We start from the raw sequence: 17545 nt of genomic DNA, 5'->3' as shown, positions 1-17545 counted from the left end.
AAAAGAGGAAACCTTTCTTTTCTGCTCCTCCTATCGCAATTACACAGAGTGAATGCAGGAAAAGAACAACACACACCGGGTCTCATTTCCAACCAAACATTTCATTTTCCACGCATCTCACCAAAATGTAGATTTAGGGCATTTGGGGACATGAATCAAATGAACCACAATGATGATTCCTAATGTCTTAAAATCCCTCACACAATTATATGTGTGTTATTCCAACAAGTGTACTTTCATCCACATAGGTCCACAATTAATATAGATACATTTTGACTGTACAGAAAATATCTACTGAAAGGTTCAATAGTTTCAGATATGGGAGGCAGATTTAAACAAAGGAATTGGCTATTAAACGCAGATAAAGACTTAATGCAGAACAACCCAGCTGTGGTTCTAGTTAGTTTTTGGAAAAGAGTGCCAGACCACCACCACTATTATAAATAAGCACAGTACAATAATGTGTTTTTGTCTGCAGGCTTTCTATACTGCTTTATAAAATACCACTTCTTAAGTGTAGTGATATGGTGTTCAAACCATGCTTTGGATAATAAGCGTTGGCATAACCTGCCCCCACCTAAAGTCAGGATGGCCTTATGCTCCGGCTGCATCGACTTTAAAAATTAAAAAACGGAAAATGTTATACACACAGGAAAGCCTTAGCAAAAAGCACACATGACCCAGATAAACGTAGGCGGACAATAAACAAGCAAAGATTCCAGGTAAACCAAAGTAGTCTCTGTCCTTTTGGGGGCAAGCCGAAAAAGTTGGCAGCGGGACGGACGGAGGGCTCTAGCTCCTCAAGGCGGCCAGTCTTGACTGCATCTCCTCGATGTCCTCTTCTGACTCGTCCTCCGAGGCGGCGGTGGCTCCCTGAGCCTCCATCTCTGGCAAGGCATCTGTGACTTTGCTGGGAGCCTTTCCAAGGGCACCTAATGGAGCACATACACAACAGTTCACAATTGTTTGGTTTTCTATGTAGAAAGGAGTCACAACAATTATCATGGCGAGTGTGCTCGTATTGCATATCAACATATTCACATCATACATCACTCACTACTTGATCGTACTTAATGTGATTATAACTAATGACTCATGGTTTGCAACTGCTTGTTTATCGTTTAGCGGATTGCAACACATACCTGCTGTGATGTCAAAGAGGATCTTGTCCACCTCCTCCTCTGCTGCCTCCTCCATGTCCTCCCCATCCTCCATGCTTTCAAACGTGTCTTCCATCATTTCCTCAATAATGCCAGCCTAGGAGATAGAAAACACGCCTTGTTTGAGTCCATTTTCTTATAATAATGGCTGTAAACCAATTGGCATAATGCCCCTATTAGTTATTATTCGAGTAGTAGTAGTGGTAGAGGTGGTGTTGTTATCCATATCATTAATCATATTTTTACACATTATTTTGTGTGCCCTTAAACTGGACTATGATTTACTTAAAAATTGCATTTCTGTCAATGAATTATGCATGCAATTACGCATTATGAAGTGTAACTAGACTACTAGTACAACTAGTGTTTGTGCAGCTTTTGGACCTTCATCATCTCCTTTGAAAGGTCCCTCATGGTGGCCTGGATCTCCGGGATCTTGACGAGGCTCTGCATGGCTTTCATAACCTCTGTGCTTTTCTGAAGGGCTCCAGCAACACGAACCACAGCTGGGATCACACAGAGAGACATTAGAAATCAGAACTTTTTCAGAAGTTGTATCCTCAAGAGGATATACACAAATAGGAGCCAAAATGAGGCACATACAAAAACAACACATTAATCTAGCCAACATAAACTGTTTTCTTTACACACTTACCAAGCTGATTCTTCATGCTGAGTAGTACAGAGTTCATTTGAGCTTTGGAGGCATAGAGTTTACTGACGGCCCGCCGTGACTGGATCAGCTCTTTGGCGAGGATGATGCACACATCTCTCTGGCCTTTCTTGCCAGCATCTTTGATGGATCTTTTGACTTTTTCCTCTTCCCTCTGAATGTCTGCAATGCGATGGATTATCTTTTCATTTCATGAGTTCAGAACCCTATATGCCTAACGTCTTATGTTAACAATACATAGAAAAATGAAAGAATGAAAGAAAGAGTGATTTCAGAAAAATTAAGAGCAGAGATATATAGACTTTCCGAGGCTCACCTCGAATTTGTCTGTCAATCACTCGCATTTCCTTTCTGATTTTGAGCGACCATTCATTTATCTGAAAAAGGAGGATTTTTTTGAATATGTAGTTGGGAATATAACGAGCCACTGCTACTACTATGCATATTTTTCGGAATATCGAGTCAAAGTCTGTACACTACGTTGTCAGATCACGACATTTGCTAAAAGCTGACAAAATATGGTTTGTTTACATCCGATAGCTGACTTGTCTTAGCTGGAATGTATAGCATGCTAACTGCTTACCGGTGCTACAAATATAAAAGTGTTGCGAGATTAAAGTACCGCGGACATATATATATATATATATATATATAAAATAAGTATGTTTGTACATATGTGAGAGCTAGAGGTGTAAAGTGATTTCCTTATAAGGTTAAGGCGAATGTTACAAAGAGGCTAACTGGACAGCTAGCAAGAAGCAGCAACAGTTTGGAAGAATCCAACTAGAAGCCAGTGAGCAACACAGTTAGCTTAGCGGTTAGATAGCTTACACACCACCCCTTTCGGACGGAGATCCTTTGAGCATCGGGGTTCAAATCCCGGGCATGTACAAGCTCAAAAAATACCCTCAAAATCCTAAACTCACCAGGTCTTTTGGTGGTTTCTCTTGTGTTCTTCCGAACAGACCCATCGTAGCCTTTAAGTTAAATGACTAGCTAACTGCTACCTGAAGTATTCCACTGGCTCTTCCTGTTCCTGGCGTTCCATGGCCCAGCCCCGAGCCCCGCCCACCTCAGGACACAGTCTGGCAATATCAGAGTTGATAGTTATAGCATAACTCTATAATAATATATAGTATATAAACTCAGTATAGAGTTCATATACCATAAGTATATGCGTCCCAGAATAATTCCAGTAACATCTACATTTAACAACACAATTTAACACCTTTGCCTTGCCAGTCTGGAAAAATCATTTTATTTTTTAGGAGATATCTGGACATTTTTAACGGAAATATTTAATAAAGATATGCTATTATGAGGTCAAGACCAACCAAGACTAAGATACATGTCAAATTCTGAATGTAGTTTTGCATTAGTAATTCCGATTATCTTGATTTATACCTAGTTCCAGTGGCACCGGGTTTTTGGTGTGCTAGGTCAAATGCTTTTAAAGCGATTTACTACCCCTATGAACGTTATTCTGTAACACACACACACGCACGCACGCACACGCGCGCGCGCGCACACACACACACACACACACACACACACACACACACACACACACACACACACACACACACACACACACACACACACACACACACACACACACACACACACACACACACACACACACACACATTTATCTCCGCCCACATCCGCCCTGTCTTATTGCGTCACATTAGCGCATATTTCTCTGGCTATACATTATTGGATACTCCATACTGTGAACATCTGCAAATTTCATGGTCCATATTTTGCTCATTCATGCACAAACTGTATAGATTTTTATTATTACGATAAATGTATCTATTTTATATTGGTTTACTTTCTTTCTATTTTATAATTTTGGTTATTTACTATGTTTATATATATGTTAATTCACCAAACACCAGTAAAAAAATACTTCCTACTGGGCAATAAAGCCAATTCAGATTTGGATTCTGATCAATTATTATATTGGGAGGAATTCACTCCATCTCTAATTAGTTATTATTGATTCATTTCATTCATTCATTAACGCACTATCGTTATGATGGCAATTCACCCCATAATACCAGCGTGCATGATTACACTGGGAGAAATGCACCCCACCTGTCTGTCTATCTCTCTTTCTGGCTCAAATCGAAACGGGGCGAAAAACCGCCCAATCTGGCAACACTCTGTACTTGCATTGACCAAACCTTGGCCAAACCTGCTGTTCCCACTTCCAACAATATGACATGTCTAATTTATTCAGCTTTTATTTTGTAGCAAGTAACGGAGATACAAAGGGAAAATGTATCGAAGTAAAAGTATACATTTTATTAAGAAAATTAGTAAAAGTCAAAGTTGCTGGAAATATAAATACTCAAGTAAAGTACAAATCCATAAAAAACTACGTAAGTAGTAAGTCCGGCGAAAATTGAACCCAGGGTCTTTTTATGCATGAAAACAGATTAAATAAGCCGTCCAGACAGCTCAACCAGTACAGAGCTTGCCCGGAGCAACGCTTAAACAGCCCAAAATGCTATTACTTGTTCCTAGCGTTAACACGGGTCTCCTGGGGGCTTCTAGAGGTTCTAGACGGTTCTTTATAGATCGACCGTCCTACCAATCAAGCAGACTCTGGTGCGAGCAGACTGCGACACGACCAATTAGAAAGGACCAGGGGCGGGCCTTAAATGCATCTTTTGCAGTTGCGCATGTTCGTTAGGGCCACCGGTTTAAGACTGCCAGGAGCGGAAGATTGTTCTGGACCTCATCGCCTACTGGGATTAGATTGAATGAGTTTGCTGATAACAGCGGCGCTTACATAACCGCTCGTAATTCAGTCAACCTGCTGCTAGCTAGCTGCCGGGTATTAACTGGACTAAGACAGCCCTTCAGGAACATAGCTCGACCGTCGAACATACTTTGGTAGCGTGTATATCTATCATATTCTCTTGTGTCAGGTGCAGTCGTCAGGGAGTAAACTGAGACGAGTTGAAGAGCCTCATTATGTCAGTGGTGGGCATTGATGTTGGATACCAGAACTGTCACATCGCTGTGGCCAGGAGCGGTGGCATTGAAACCATCGCCAATGACTACAGTGACAGATGCACGCCGTGAGTATAACACTGACCTCACAAATCATCACCTATACCATCACCTATATATACACCATAATCTACACCATCACCTGTATATACCATCATCTAAACCATCACCTATATATACACCAAAATCTATACCATCACCTCCTACACCATCACCTACAATTACCTGTGACATTACCTGTACCATCACCTATAACCTCACTTATATACCATCACCTATACCATCAGCTATAGCCACGGGAATGATGCAATTAGAGGGCATCCACTGGCGGAGTAACGCATTACTTTATTGCTTTATTTCAGTGTTATTACAATTGTGTGTCGGCTCTCTACGTCAAAGTGCCACATGAATACAAGCAGGCTATGGGTCAAGTATGACACGGTGAAAGCACGGGTCACAGGAGGCGGTGAGATGTTACTGCGCCGCAGTGACTGACAGGTGGATCTGTCGACCAGGACGCGTTTTAATACTGCGCAGTTCAGCTGTCAAGTGGACCTCTGGAGAGAGAGGCTGGTGGACCGTCCCCTCCAGACACTGTACTCTGTTCAAATATTGACAGACCCATACATGATGAGAACACAAAAGAATATAGGCTTATTATTCTCAGTGAATATAAACTGGCAAACATTATTGGAGGCATCAGCTATATTATTAACAAATCACAATTGATCAACAGTTTTGAAAAAAACAAACAGATATTTATTAAATTGTCAAACTGTAGGTGTTGGTTATAAAATAATAACCGTCTATATTATTAAATTATTTGTATCTGTGGAAATGTGCAATACTCCCTTAGCGGAGAATAGTAAATAGAAGTATCCTAGTGTTTCTATTATTCCTGAGGGAAATCAAAGGGGATAGTTTTAAGAGACGGGAGGACACAGATGAAGGACCCATCAGCCAAGTCATGAAATGAATCTCCTGACGAAGACTAGTGTTGTACTAGCGTTATGGCGCTTCATGAAGTATTAAGTAGGGTCGAGAAGCACAGAATATTCTTTACTTTGAAGGGAAACTATTTTGACTCACTGACCTATTTAACAATCTTCCAAGACTCCCTGGTGAAATCCATCCAATCTCAGTCAAACATACTCAATCTTAATCATAATCATTTAGATAATTGTTTGTTCTTTATTTTTGTAACAGCTGTTGATTATTACTATGTTTATTATATTCATTATTATTAATTATAGTATATGATTATGTTGCTGATTAATGTCTTTTTTTCCACCACAAGAGCTTATGTGTCCCTGGCTTCCAAAAACCGCATCATTGGAAATGCAGCTAAAAGTCAAGTAAGATCAGCTATAAATCAGCCTGTTCAGTTTAGCATGACAGATAAGTCATGTTAATACACGTTTTGTGAGTTAACATTCAAACTGTGTGATGTTATAATTGCATGTTCTGGATCAAGTGCCTTACATATTCTTTATATAATCCATATATGCCTATCAAACGACCGTAGTTAAAATAGTGTTCTGCAGGATCTTACATTGCTTATCCGTTTTTCAGATCATAACGAATTTCAAAAACACAGTCCATGGCTTCAAGAAGTTTCACGGCAGAGCGTTTGACGACCTGTTTGTGCAGGGGGAGAAACCCAAACTGCCTTACAGCCTGCATAAACTGGCCAATGGCAACACAGGGATCAAGGTAAAAGAGCTGTCAGAACTGAAGTAATCTAGCCTTCAGTTTTTTTGGTCATTTCAATGGGTTTATGTTTTAAAACGTAATAAACTAAACACATTTGATTTGGTTTTAATTGCAATCAAATTAGGTTCATTTTTACATTATAAACATATAGCGTGAATGGTTGGGGTCCTTCCAGGTGCGTTACCTGGATGAGGACAAAGTGTTCACCGTGGAGCAGATCACTGCCATGCTGCTCACCAAACTCAAGGAGACGTCCGAGGCCGCCCTGAAGAAGCCTGTGGTGGATTGTGTCCTATCGGTGAGTGAAGACAAAAACTCAGCTAAAACCATTAAAATTGGACTCAATCAAGTCCACCAATGGAAGAGATTGACGGGTGTTTTCATATCTTGTACAGGTCCCGAGTTTTTTCACAGACGCTGAGAGACGCTCGGTATTCGATGCCTCTCAGATCGCTGGGCTCAACTGTTTGCGGCTCATTAACGACACAACTGCAGGTGAGTGTTGTGAGAACCGCAAGTCGAACGTGCAAGTATCTGCCAATGGAAAGAGACAGACTCTTGTCTTGCTCTTGTTGGTCATTGATTACATGTGTATGTATGGTCAACGGCATTTTGTAAGTCTGGACAAATGACCATGTTCAGAGATCTGGGCCCTGTTTCCCGATAACGATGGATCCATGCTTGTACGATCCATCGTACGATGGATCACACGATGCATCGTTAATTTTAGGGGAGCGTTTCTCTGCGCGTGCTCTGCTCTTACGACGTCGTAGGATTGTAGCTGTCTACTGACACGGTGCTGAAATGGGCTCCGTATGAGGGGGAGACGCAGGAATGTTGTTGGATTAAACTATATTTTGTGGCAGCAAAAAATAAAAAAATATCTCCCCATCAAGGCCAACAGCAGAGTAGCCTACGAAAAGAATAGACTAAGATGAATGCTACAAATATTAAAACACAATTGATTAGGTCTAGGCCGACATATGCTATATCAGTCCTAATCCTGAACGCACCGTGTGTACATTGTTTCACTGCATTTTCTCCCCTGAAATAATTCCATATTACAAAAATAAAAAATAGCATGTGTCTGTGTGACAACTATAGCATTTATTTAAATGTGCTGATTTCTGAAACATGATTTGCGCCGCAAAGAGGGCAGACTTTCTCTGATTCCGCAGAAGGTTTTATTCATTCATTCAGTGATTGGCGCGCCGCGCACTCTCTAGAAACTTTGGTGTCAACGTTAAAATGCAACGTTCCATTCATTCATTATCATTCAAAGGCAGAGGCATTGACACGGCTATTGCTGTTGCTGGTCTAGATCGATTCCTGCCCATATTGTTGGGCAGGGGTATGATGATGTGGGCAATGTAAGCGGGAATGGCACGCATCGATTCGCAGCACAGTTTCCCGCAGCAGTCTACGTTCACTGCAGAAACCACGCTCTCAACTTGGTGATTGTGCACTCCACTAAGGTCAGGGATGTTCGTAACTGTCTAGACACGGTCCAATAAATAGTGAACTTCATCACAGCCTCACCGACGCGCCTACAGTGCTTTATGGCAAACAATCGCAACAAAAAACGCCTGCAGAAATTATCCGACATCCGCTGGTCTCAGCATGATTCATGTACAGTATGTCTTCTCTCATTGATCAATATGAGGACATTTTAACCACGATGGTTGAATTAAAATCAGAGGGAGACAGCAAGTGCCGCTCGCAAGCGACCTCCCACACGAGCAACGGAATCATTAGATTTTATTATATGCCTTGTGATAGGGTTGCCTTGTGACGTGGCATTTCATCTGTACATTTATTTTTGGAATTTTTAATTGCTGCAATAAATTATATTTGTGTTGATTTCTAACATGTCTCTGTCTTTGCTGTTTAAATCTAACAGTAGTCTACGAGTAATATATATGCGCGAACCACTGTTTTTGGGGTATTGCGAAATAGCACCAGCTGGACATTCAGCGGTATTGGATGACGTATTTTAATAAAACACATCCAATACACGGAATGTCCAGCTGGTGACTCCACTGAGGCTATAGTAACGATGCATCCTAGTGCTTAACGAGTACCCCTGTAGGTGTCGTTAGCTACGAGGGTTTTAACGACATCGTTACGTAACGATGCTTTCGGGAAATGGTCTGAAAATTCTGCGATGATCGTACGACGGTTTTAACGACGTCGTTAGGCTAACGATGCTTTCGGGAAACGGGGCCCAGGAGTGTACCTAAATGTTATTGTGTGTTGAAGTGATTCAATAGTTTGCTCTTTCGGGCCGGGGGGCTACAGTGGCTTTGGCCTACGGGATCTACAAACAGGACTTACCCTCTGCAGAGGAGAAACCCAGGAACGTGGTGTTTGTGGACTTGGGTCACTCCTCATACCAAGTCTCCATTACTGCATTCAACAAAGGCAAACTCAAGGTGAGCAATTTTAAGGGTTCATATGATCCTCTTTGCTTTCGCTCGTAACTTCAAACCATCTGTAAAAAAACCAACACAAACAAACCTGTCTATTCCAGGTGTTAGCCACCGCGTTCGACCCTTACCTGGGTGGGCGCAACTTTGACGAGGTGCTGGTGGACTACTTCTGCGAGGACTTCAAGGGCCGCTACAAGCTGAACGTGAAGGAGAACCCACGCGCCGTGCTCCGCCTGCACCAGGAGTGTGAGAAGCTCAAGAAGCTGATGAGCGCCAACTCCTCAGAACTGCCTCTGAACATCGAGTGCTTCATGAACGACATCGACGTCACCGGCAAGATGAACAGGTGACCTTCCCCTTCCCTTGGGACGAGCAGGTCGGGCTTTCTTTCTTTGCCAAGTAATCGCGGATCACGTGATGAATCAGAATCATTCTCGTTTTGAATTTCAGGATCCAATTTGAAGAATTCTGTGCTCATTATCTGGCGAGACTGGAGGCGCCGTTGAAATCGGTTCTTGAACAAACAAGTATGACCATCATTGTTTTTTATTTACAAAATAGATACATTTAAACGATTGTGTTAAAAAAGATCCCAGAATTCGTTTAATTGCCTGGTTTGGTTGCAGAACTGAGCCGGGATGACATCTATGCGGTGGAGCTAGTGGGCGGGGCCACTAGAACTCCGTCCGTTAAGGAAAGAATCATAAAGTTCTTCGGCAAGGACATCAGCACCACCCTGAACGCAGATGAGGCTGTGGCCAGGGGCTGTGCTTTGCAGGTACACCTCCATGCTGTCAGACACGCTATCCCCTGTTGTATGGTGTGTCATGGTATTATAAAATATTATTTGATGGTGTAGTTGAAGTATTAGTGTTATTCTGTTAGTGAAATTGATATGGCTGTACATGCTACCTCTGGGGAGCTCCCTACATAACCTGTGTGTGTGTGTGTGTGTGTGTGTGTGTGTGTGTGTGTGTGTATAGTGTGCGATTCTGTCCCCAGCCTTCAAGGTGCGGGAGTTCTGCATCACCGACGTGGTTCCGTTTCCCATCACGCTGCGCTGGAAGTCCTCTACAGATGATGGCATTGGGCAAGGACAATATGACTACTTTTTTATGATTAAACAATGTACTATAAGTAGGGATGCACTGATTTATCAGACGAACATCGGTATCGGCCGATATTCGTGTTGTTGACTGCCATCTGCCTATCGGGAAATAAGATGACCTTCACCGATGGCAGTGGCTGATGTTTATCTGTTGTGTCATATCAATTTTGCGCTGTCTAAATGTTGTGTTGGTTATTTGTGGTCTGACTTGCAGTTTCGGAGAAAATGCAACAGGTGGTAGGCTACTAATAATACCACCCATAACAGCCGCTGGCTGGACACGCCTCTGGCGTGATGACGTAAGCGGGTGGGTGCCGCACACACATGTGGTTTGTTTACAAATAAAAGTGAAAGAAAATGTCGGTCGTTTGGGAGTATTTCACTGTCTCGGAGAAAGATCAGTGATATGCAGTTTGTAAAACATGTTCCAGTGACTCGAAACCCTTTTCGCTTCGAAACCCCACATCCCCCACAGCGGAGAAAGGTTGGTCATCTAATGCGATGAACTCCATCACCTTGTTCGTGATCCCTTTAGCTTTGGCGCTGTCCGTGGGGAATTTTTTCCCTTTCTCAAATGCTGTGGTTATCGACTGAGTCTTGCTGGTGGTGGTTTGTGCTTTCTTGGTGTCCCGTTAATTTCTCTGTTTTTTATCGGCTTTCAGGTAATCGTTGTACACTTCTCCATGTCTGCTTTTCAAATGGCTGATGAGATTTGATCAGTGTTTGTAATAACGCCGTTATTTTTTCAGTAACGGGTAATCTAACTAATTACTGTTTCTGTTGTTACAACGCCGTTACCGTTACTGACCGTTAAATGCGGTGCGTTACTATGAATTTATTGAATAAACTGCGTAATCCGAATAGACACTCCACACACAAACTGCTAGTGAGGAGACCGGCTGGTTTAACAACGAGACAAGCGATTACGATTGGCTAAGGCAGAGTGAGAGAGTTGTCATTTTCAATTCATTGAGGTCAAAGGCAAGAACGTGCATGTAAAGGTGGAATAAATAACAACAAAAAAAAAACTATATCGAAAACTATAAAAAACTCTATCAGCATCGGCGATCGGCCAAATTGTTATTTTAAACATCGGTATCGGCCCAGAATTTCACAATCGGTGCATCCCTAACTATAAGTCATCTGGTAAAAGAAATACTCCCTTGGAGAACTATGTGGAAACCTTTCCTTCATGTATTTTTCCAACCCTGACGTGTGATGCCTTGGTGTTTCAGGGAGTGCGAGGTGTTCAGTAAGAACCATGCCGCTCCGTTCTCCAAAGTCATCACCTTCCACAAGAAGGAGCCCTTCGACCTGGAGGCCTTCTACAGCACCCCCAAAGACCTGCCCTACCCCGACCACAGGATAGGTGCTTTACTGGCCCTCTGCCTCCTCTCCATGGGGCCCCATTAGAACCAGCATTGCTAAAGAATGGACTTAAAGACTGTAACCCCCAACCACAGTAGACTACCGAATAATCAATATACTGTTACCGCTGAGTCGGCCCTTTTAGGGTCAGGTCCCTGTTGTGGTCTGCAACTGTGGGCTGAGTCAGACTAAAGTATAGAGCAAAACTCATGTAGTGTCCAATGACTGAGACACCCAGGAATACTTCTCTGTGGGTGCGGGTGTGGTTTTGATAAGAGTGCACTTCTTGGCAGATGTGCGTCCTGAGGGGAACATTTGAACGTTAATCCACCAGCTGTTAATTCTCCCATTCCCTCTATTCTTAAATTAATTTCAACAGCCACTTGTTTCTTATTAAGTGCCGGTTCAATCTATATATAGTTATTACTCTTCACAATAGTTGAATGACTCGTAAAGAACACAGTGCTTCTATGAAGTGTACACCTCACCGTCTCTCCCTCTGTGTCCTGCAGGCTGTTTCTCTGTGCAGAACGTGGTCCCCCAGCCCGACGGCGACAGCTCCAAGGTCAAAGTCAAAGTGCGAGTGAACGTCCACGGCATCTTCACAGTGTCCGGCGCCTCCCTGATCGAGAAGCAGAAGGGAGAAGGAGGAGAGGAGGTGCAGATGGACACAGAGCCCCTTGTGCAGAACGAAGGCAGGGCAGAGGACCAGGTGAGGGGCTTCAGACGCTGAGCTCGCCCTGCTGTATCATCCATCGATTCACGCAATGAATAGCTCACCCTCAACACACTTCTTCTGATCTTCAGACTTGTTTACTTTGGGCTGATCTTGCTACAGAGCTCCCATATTAACGGTAGTGTGATCAAGTAGAAAGTAAAGTAGCTGTCTAGGATTGTGTTTGCGGTTAGGATTGTTACATCTGCCGATCGCCACACACTTGCTATCCTGATTAGGATTCTGGATTTATAATCCTAAACCTATGACTGCATCAATATAACATAAAATGACATTGATTTGTACTCCAGACTAAAATGCAGGTGGACCAGGAAGGCCAGAGTCAAGTGGAGCAGCAGAGTGAGGAGGCCAGCTCATGCAGCAAGGTCAGCAGAAACGAAACATAAAAAACCTTAATAGATACAGGTCACTGTGTATTGTCTGCAATGCATGCCCTGTATGTTGTGAGACTGAAGTGGTTCTTGGCTGGGCTCCCGGTGCAGGAGGGGGCCCCTGGAGACAAGCAGGACCCCACAGCAGGGGGCAGCAGGCCCAAATCCAAGGTGAAGAGCATTGATCTGCCCATCATTACCAACACGATACGGCAGGTGAACAAGGACGTCCTGAACGACTTTGTGGAGTACGAGGTCAGTGCCCTCCCAGGAGCCTTCAGAAAGGCTGTGATTCATGAGCCTGTATTGTAATGGCGGGCTGCCAGAGGGTGGATTGTGGAGTGCTGTGTGTGAGTGAAAGGCCTGTAGTATCATCTTCCACCTTGCTCGGGTTCATATCTCCTGATGATCCATATTAACAATGTGTAGCAAAGGGGCCAGGTCTCCTTGGAGTAGTTTCATATCATTTCCTGTTAGTGATCAAATTATAGACCTGTATTTGTCAAATGCATATAGTTGTTAGTGTTGGATATTGACAATTGACAAAAGTAATTAATGAAAATCACAAGGCATACATAGTATATAATTAAATTAAATGTATTTGTATAGCCCTTAATCACAGGTTCAGTCTCAAAGGGCTTAACAGGCCATCTATTTATGACACCCCCCTGACCCTAGCCATGTAGAGGGCTAGAAAAAACTCCCTTAATTAGCAAGGAATGCATTTTGAGAAGGAACGCAAAGTGGGGGATCCCTCCTTCCAGGGAGGGCTAGGAGTGCAATGCAAGCCATAATTGACTTACATACACACAGGCAAAACATTTTAAATCAATATAAAGACCTCAAACAATAGTTGTTGGTTTCGTCACCAGGAAGGCTTACCCTGTCCTCTTCTCACTATCTTTCAGAGGCGGATGATTGGTCAGGACAAGCTGGAGAAAGAGCGCAATGACGCAAAGAACGCTGTGGAGGAATATCTCTACGACCTGAGAAACAAGCTCTGTGGTGTCTACGAAAAATACATTACAGAAGAGGTAATGGCGGTTGTTCTTTAAATGTAAGCAAGGCACCTTGGAGATACCAGACAGAGTGAGCGACATCTTGAAAGTATCCTACCAAACAAATCCCAACCCTTCCTTCAGACCTCCATGCAAAGCCACTCCCCAAAAACAGATTGGTTTTGTCAGAGCATTGAATTGATAGAATTCTGCCAACAAATATGACAAAAGATGCCTCTGAAATAATTTGCCATCCTTACCTTTAATGTCATGCTTCAGTTTTGTGAACGTCCTGGACACGGGGCTGAAAGTACTGAACGTGTTCAATGCTGTTTAGCTGGGATATTATTCTTCAGTGTTTGTGTGTCGTTGGTTCTCCACCATAGGAGAGCAGTCGGCTGACGCTGATGCTGGAGGACACAGAGAACTGGTTGTACGAAGAAGGAGAAGATCAGCCTAAACAGATCTACGTAGACAAACTGGATGCACTCAAGGTCTGAACAACATGCCAATATGAGCTATGGTTATTGCTGACAGAAATAACCGTATTGTATTATTGGGCTGTATTAGAGGCCAGCGCAAAATGAAGCTAGCTTCAGGCATCCAAAGACAGCATCAATGAACTAAGAGAAAAAAATGTTATATATTATATATATATAATATTGTTATATTCCTGTTTTTCTGTTCAGAGATTTGGTCAGCCCATTGAAGACAAACACAGAGAGAGTGAGGATAGACCTAGGGCTTTTGAGGAGCTGGGCAAGAAGCTGCAGCTTTACATGAAGGCCGTGGATTGCTTTAAACAGAAGGTAAGAACTATTGGAAACATAGGTCATAATATGCCTGATCTACCAAAGCATGTGAAATGAGTGATATTACAAATGACTGGAGGCACTGTGATTTAAGGTGCCCTTCAATTGAATAACTAATAATAGTAACAAGCTAATTAGGAGAATGAATGAATACTGATGAAAATATACCAAATTCCATGTAATCTGTGATATGTTTGTAAACCCTAACAAAAGATATTTCAGCAGCAGACAATGTAGCTGCTGAAACCCACGGCCCTCAGTAGATATAAGAGCCTCTCTCTCCCCCTCCTAGGATGAGCGCTACATGCATCTGCAAGTGGAGGAGATGAGCGCTGTTGAGAAGTGCGTGACAGAAAGCATGATGTGGATGAACAGCAAGATGAATGCCCAGAGCAAAGTCCCCATCACTCAGGACCCGGTGGTCCAAGTAGCAGACATCATAGCCAAAATACAGGTTTGTGTGCCTAACATCTCCAGTTTGTTTAATAGTCAACACTGACCAAGCCATCGTAGAAACAAAAACCCACCTCTGTCCCTAGGAACTGGAGGACGTTTGCTACCAAGCCATCAACAGGCCGAGGCCCCAACTGGAGGAGGTGTCTGAGGAGACTGACGGCAGCCAGGCCCCTAACGGGCCCACGGCCCAGCAAGGAGACGGGGCCAAGGGCGAGGCCACGGGGGGACCACAGACCAAGTCTGCCTCAGGGAAGATGGAAGTGGACTGAGCGGCCCCTCTGTCCAGCATCGAACCAAAGTCTTGCGCCCCTCCCCCTCATGACCATCATCGACCATCCGAGCAGAAGCACCGGGACCATCTCTCATGTTTACCAGCCTCTCAGTGGGGGGCTCTTGTTTTTCAGTGGCACGATGGTGGGCTTGTTTCATTAGAGTTAACACTGCTTCTGACTGAAACCCTTCACTTCTTAGCCCAGTGCTGGTTAACATTTCGCATCTGACTCCATCTCATGTCGCTGCAGCCATTCCACTCGCAACCTTCTGTCTAGAGGTTTCTGAGCTAGTGCTCTCTGGTCATTGCTATGGCTTATTGATTAGTACATATGCAATACTATATTATATAAACAATTATATCTATTTTATTTAATCTTAAAATTAAGTTGTTAGAAAATGTAAATAGCATTCCATTAAGTTATGGGGATCCAGTATGTGAATATAGAGAACACAGCCCTGGTGTAAATGAACTTGTTGCACTCAATCTTTTAAGTATTCTTTGGCTGCAGGTTTCCTTCTCTTTACCCATTTCCGATAACACTGAAGTCATGAGATGTAAAGTCGACCAATAAATGCAAATTAATTTATTCTACTTCGTTTAAGAATGTTTGATTCTGATTGGCTGGGAGGAGGGCATTAACCCAGCAGGTTGCATTTAGGGCATTTACAGTTGCCCGCTGACTTGTCGGTTGTACTTGTACACAGCGTCATCAAATAGTAGATCAATACACCGCTTGTATTTTTTTTTTCTATCACAGAAATTTCAAACATGAGGTCCATTGTAAAAATAAACCTTGTTTAAAAAAGTTTCTAAAATGTGTCGGAAATCTATCGGAGGGTCAGTCGATACATAGTTTCGCAAGCGAGATACAATGTAGCAACTAGGTTATTAAACTAGTGATCAGATGCAGCCTTGTGTGGTTGCTATGGAAACGAATTAGCTACAGCTGAGCTAACGTTATTCACCGTAGTTCTAAAGGGGACTATTTTTTGAGGGAGATTAACTCAAACAGAGTATACATTTAATAAGCATGCAATACGAATAAGAAAAAGCATAATTATTAAAGTATTTGAATTGTTTTATTATGTTGGCAAGCAGGAAGTAGAATAAACGGGATAATCACCTCAAGGCAGGGCAATAAACATTTTGATATGCCCGGCTAGTGGAAGGTTACCGCCCGAGACGAAGCCGTCCACGAGCCGGGCATATCAAATTGTTTATTGCTCTGCCTTGAGGTGATTATCCCTTACATAATTTGCGATTCCTCCAGTCCTTATTTTTGTGCATAGAAATGCACAATCTTGATATCCCTTTTCCGTTATTCTTCTTCCGACCAAACTTGTGCAATTAATGTGGCCAAAACTACTGAACAAATCGATTTCATTCAACATCTGTCACAAAGGTCTAGGTCCATACATTTGGGCAATGACTTTTCATTTATTTTATTTGTAAACTTTATACTTTTTGAGATATTCTACTTTTAAAATACTATTTATTTATTTTTTTTACAATGGAAGTCAATGGGAGGACGGCGGAACCGTCCGCCCATTCTGACACTTATTACTATAGACTTCGTTATAGACTATAGACTTCGTTTTGTATCGTTAACCTTCTTTCAAAGGTTTAACAAATCAAGACATTTGTATCTTAAATAATAAGAAAATAAGAAAACAGAATTTCGATTACCTTTATACTTTTTTCATAATCACAGTTTAAGTTCCATGTCCGCCTCGTTTTCAGTTGGTCTCATTTATTTACGCTGAGGAAGAAGCGCGAGGACGTGCAGGTAGTGTTGCCAGATTGGGCAGTTTTTGCCGCTCAATTTGACTACTTTTTACGACGTTCAGGCAACGTTGCCAGATTGGGCGATTTTTCCCGCCCAATTTGACTACTTTTAATCACGTTAGGCTGGGAAAATGAGCATAAGGCGAGTACATTGGATTTCGGATGGTTTTAAAAAGAACTGGCGGGATTATTATAATTCTTTCTACAAACATCAATCAATATATACCTTTCATATGGCATATCGTTTGTGCAGCTAGTACCACTATTACTACTACTACTACTAGGTACTACTACATACCAGTACTACTACTACTACTACTACTACTACTACTACTACTACTACCATTACTACTACTACTACTACTACAGCAGCTAGTACCACTACTACTACTACTACTATCTTCCAGCTTTGACAGTATTACAGTTTAGCTTCCAGCTTTTGTAACAATGTATTTCAGCACGTTGCTCCTTCGGGTAATGCAATTCAGCATCAGTCAGTTTTCGATTTCAGCTTCCAGGTTTTACAGCAGTGCACTGCAATACATTTGACCTTTCAGATTTTTCAGCAGTGCAGGTCAATACGTTTGACCTTTCAGATTATTCAGTTCAATTCATTTTACATTTCTTCATTTTTAGCA

The 17545-nt window shown here is 42.5% G+C and overlaps 2 protein-coding genes across 2 annotated transcripts; one reads left to right on the top strand and one right to left on the bottom strand.

Annotated features, from left to right (window-relative positions):
• Positions 1-80: 80 nt before the first annotated feature.
• On the bottom strand, positions 81-2883 carry chmp3 (charged multivesicular body protein 3). The gene is made up of 6 exons (XM_084481640.1): positions 2760-2883; positions 2150-2210; positions 1816-1995; positions 1545-1666; positions 1143-1257; positions 81-932 (listed from the first exon to the last, which is right to left on the bottom strand). The coding sequence occupies exons 1-6, from the start codon at positions 2802-2804 to the stop codon at positions 793-795; spliced, it is 663 nt and encodes a 220-aa protein (XP_084337766.1). The 5' UTR covers positions 2805-2883; the 3' UTR covers positions 81-792.
• Positions 2884-4545: 1662 nt separating this feature from the next.
• hspa4l (heat shock protein 4 like) lies at positions 4546-15873 on the top strand. The gene is made up of 19 exons (XM_084481757.1): positions 4546-4925; positions 6155-6212; positions 6430-6570; positions 6746-6868; positions 6966-7065; positions 8869-9002; positions 9101-9345; positions 9450-9526; positions 9626-9777; positions 9983-10089; positions 11343-11476; positions 11988-12187; positions 12502-12576; positions 12694-12837; positions 13491-13616; positions 13967-14074; positions 14270-14389; positions 14685-14846; positions 14932-15873. The coding sequence occupies exons 1-19, from the start codon at positions 4819-4821 to the stop codon at positions 15115-15117; spliced, it is 2499 nt and encodes an 832-aa protein (XP_084337883.1). The 5' UTR covers positions 4546-4818; the 3' UTR covers positions 15118-15873.
• The last annotated feature ends 1672 nt before the right edge of the window (positions 15874-17545 follow it).

Source organism: Micromesistius poutassou, assembly GCF_964030765.1.
Source record: "Micromesistius poutassou genome assembly, chromosome: 17".
Lineage (NCBI taxonomy): Eukaryota > Metazoa > Chordata > Actinopteri > Gadiformes > Gadidae > Micromesistius > Micromesistius poutassou.
This window is presented reverse-complemented; position numbering and strand designations above follow the sequence as displayed.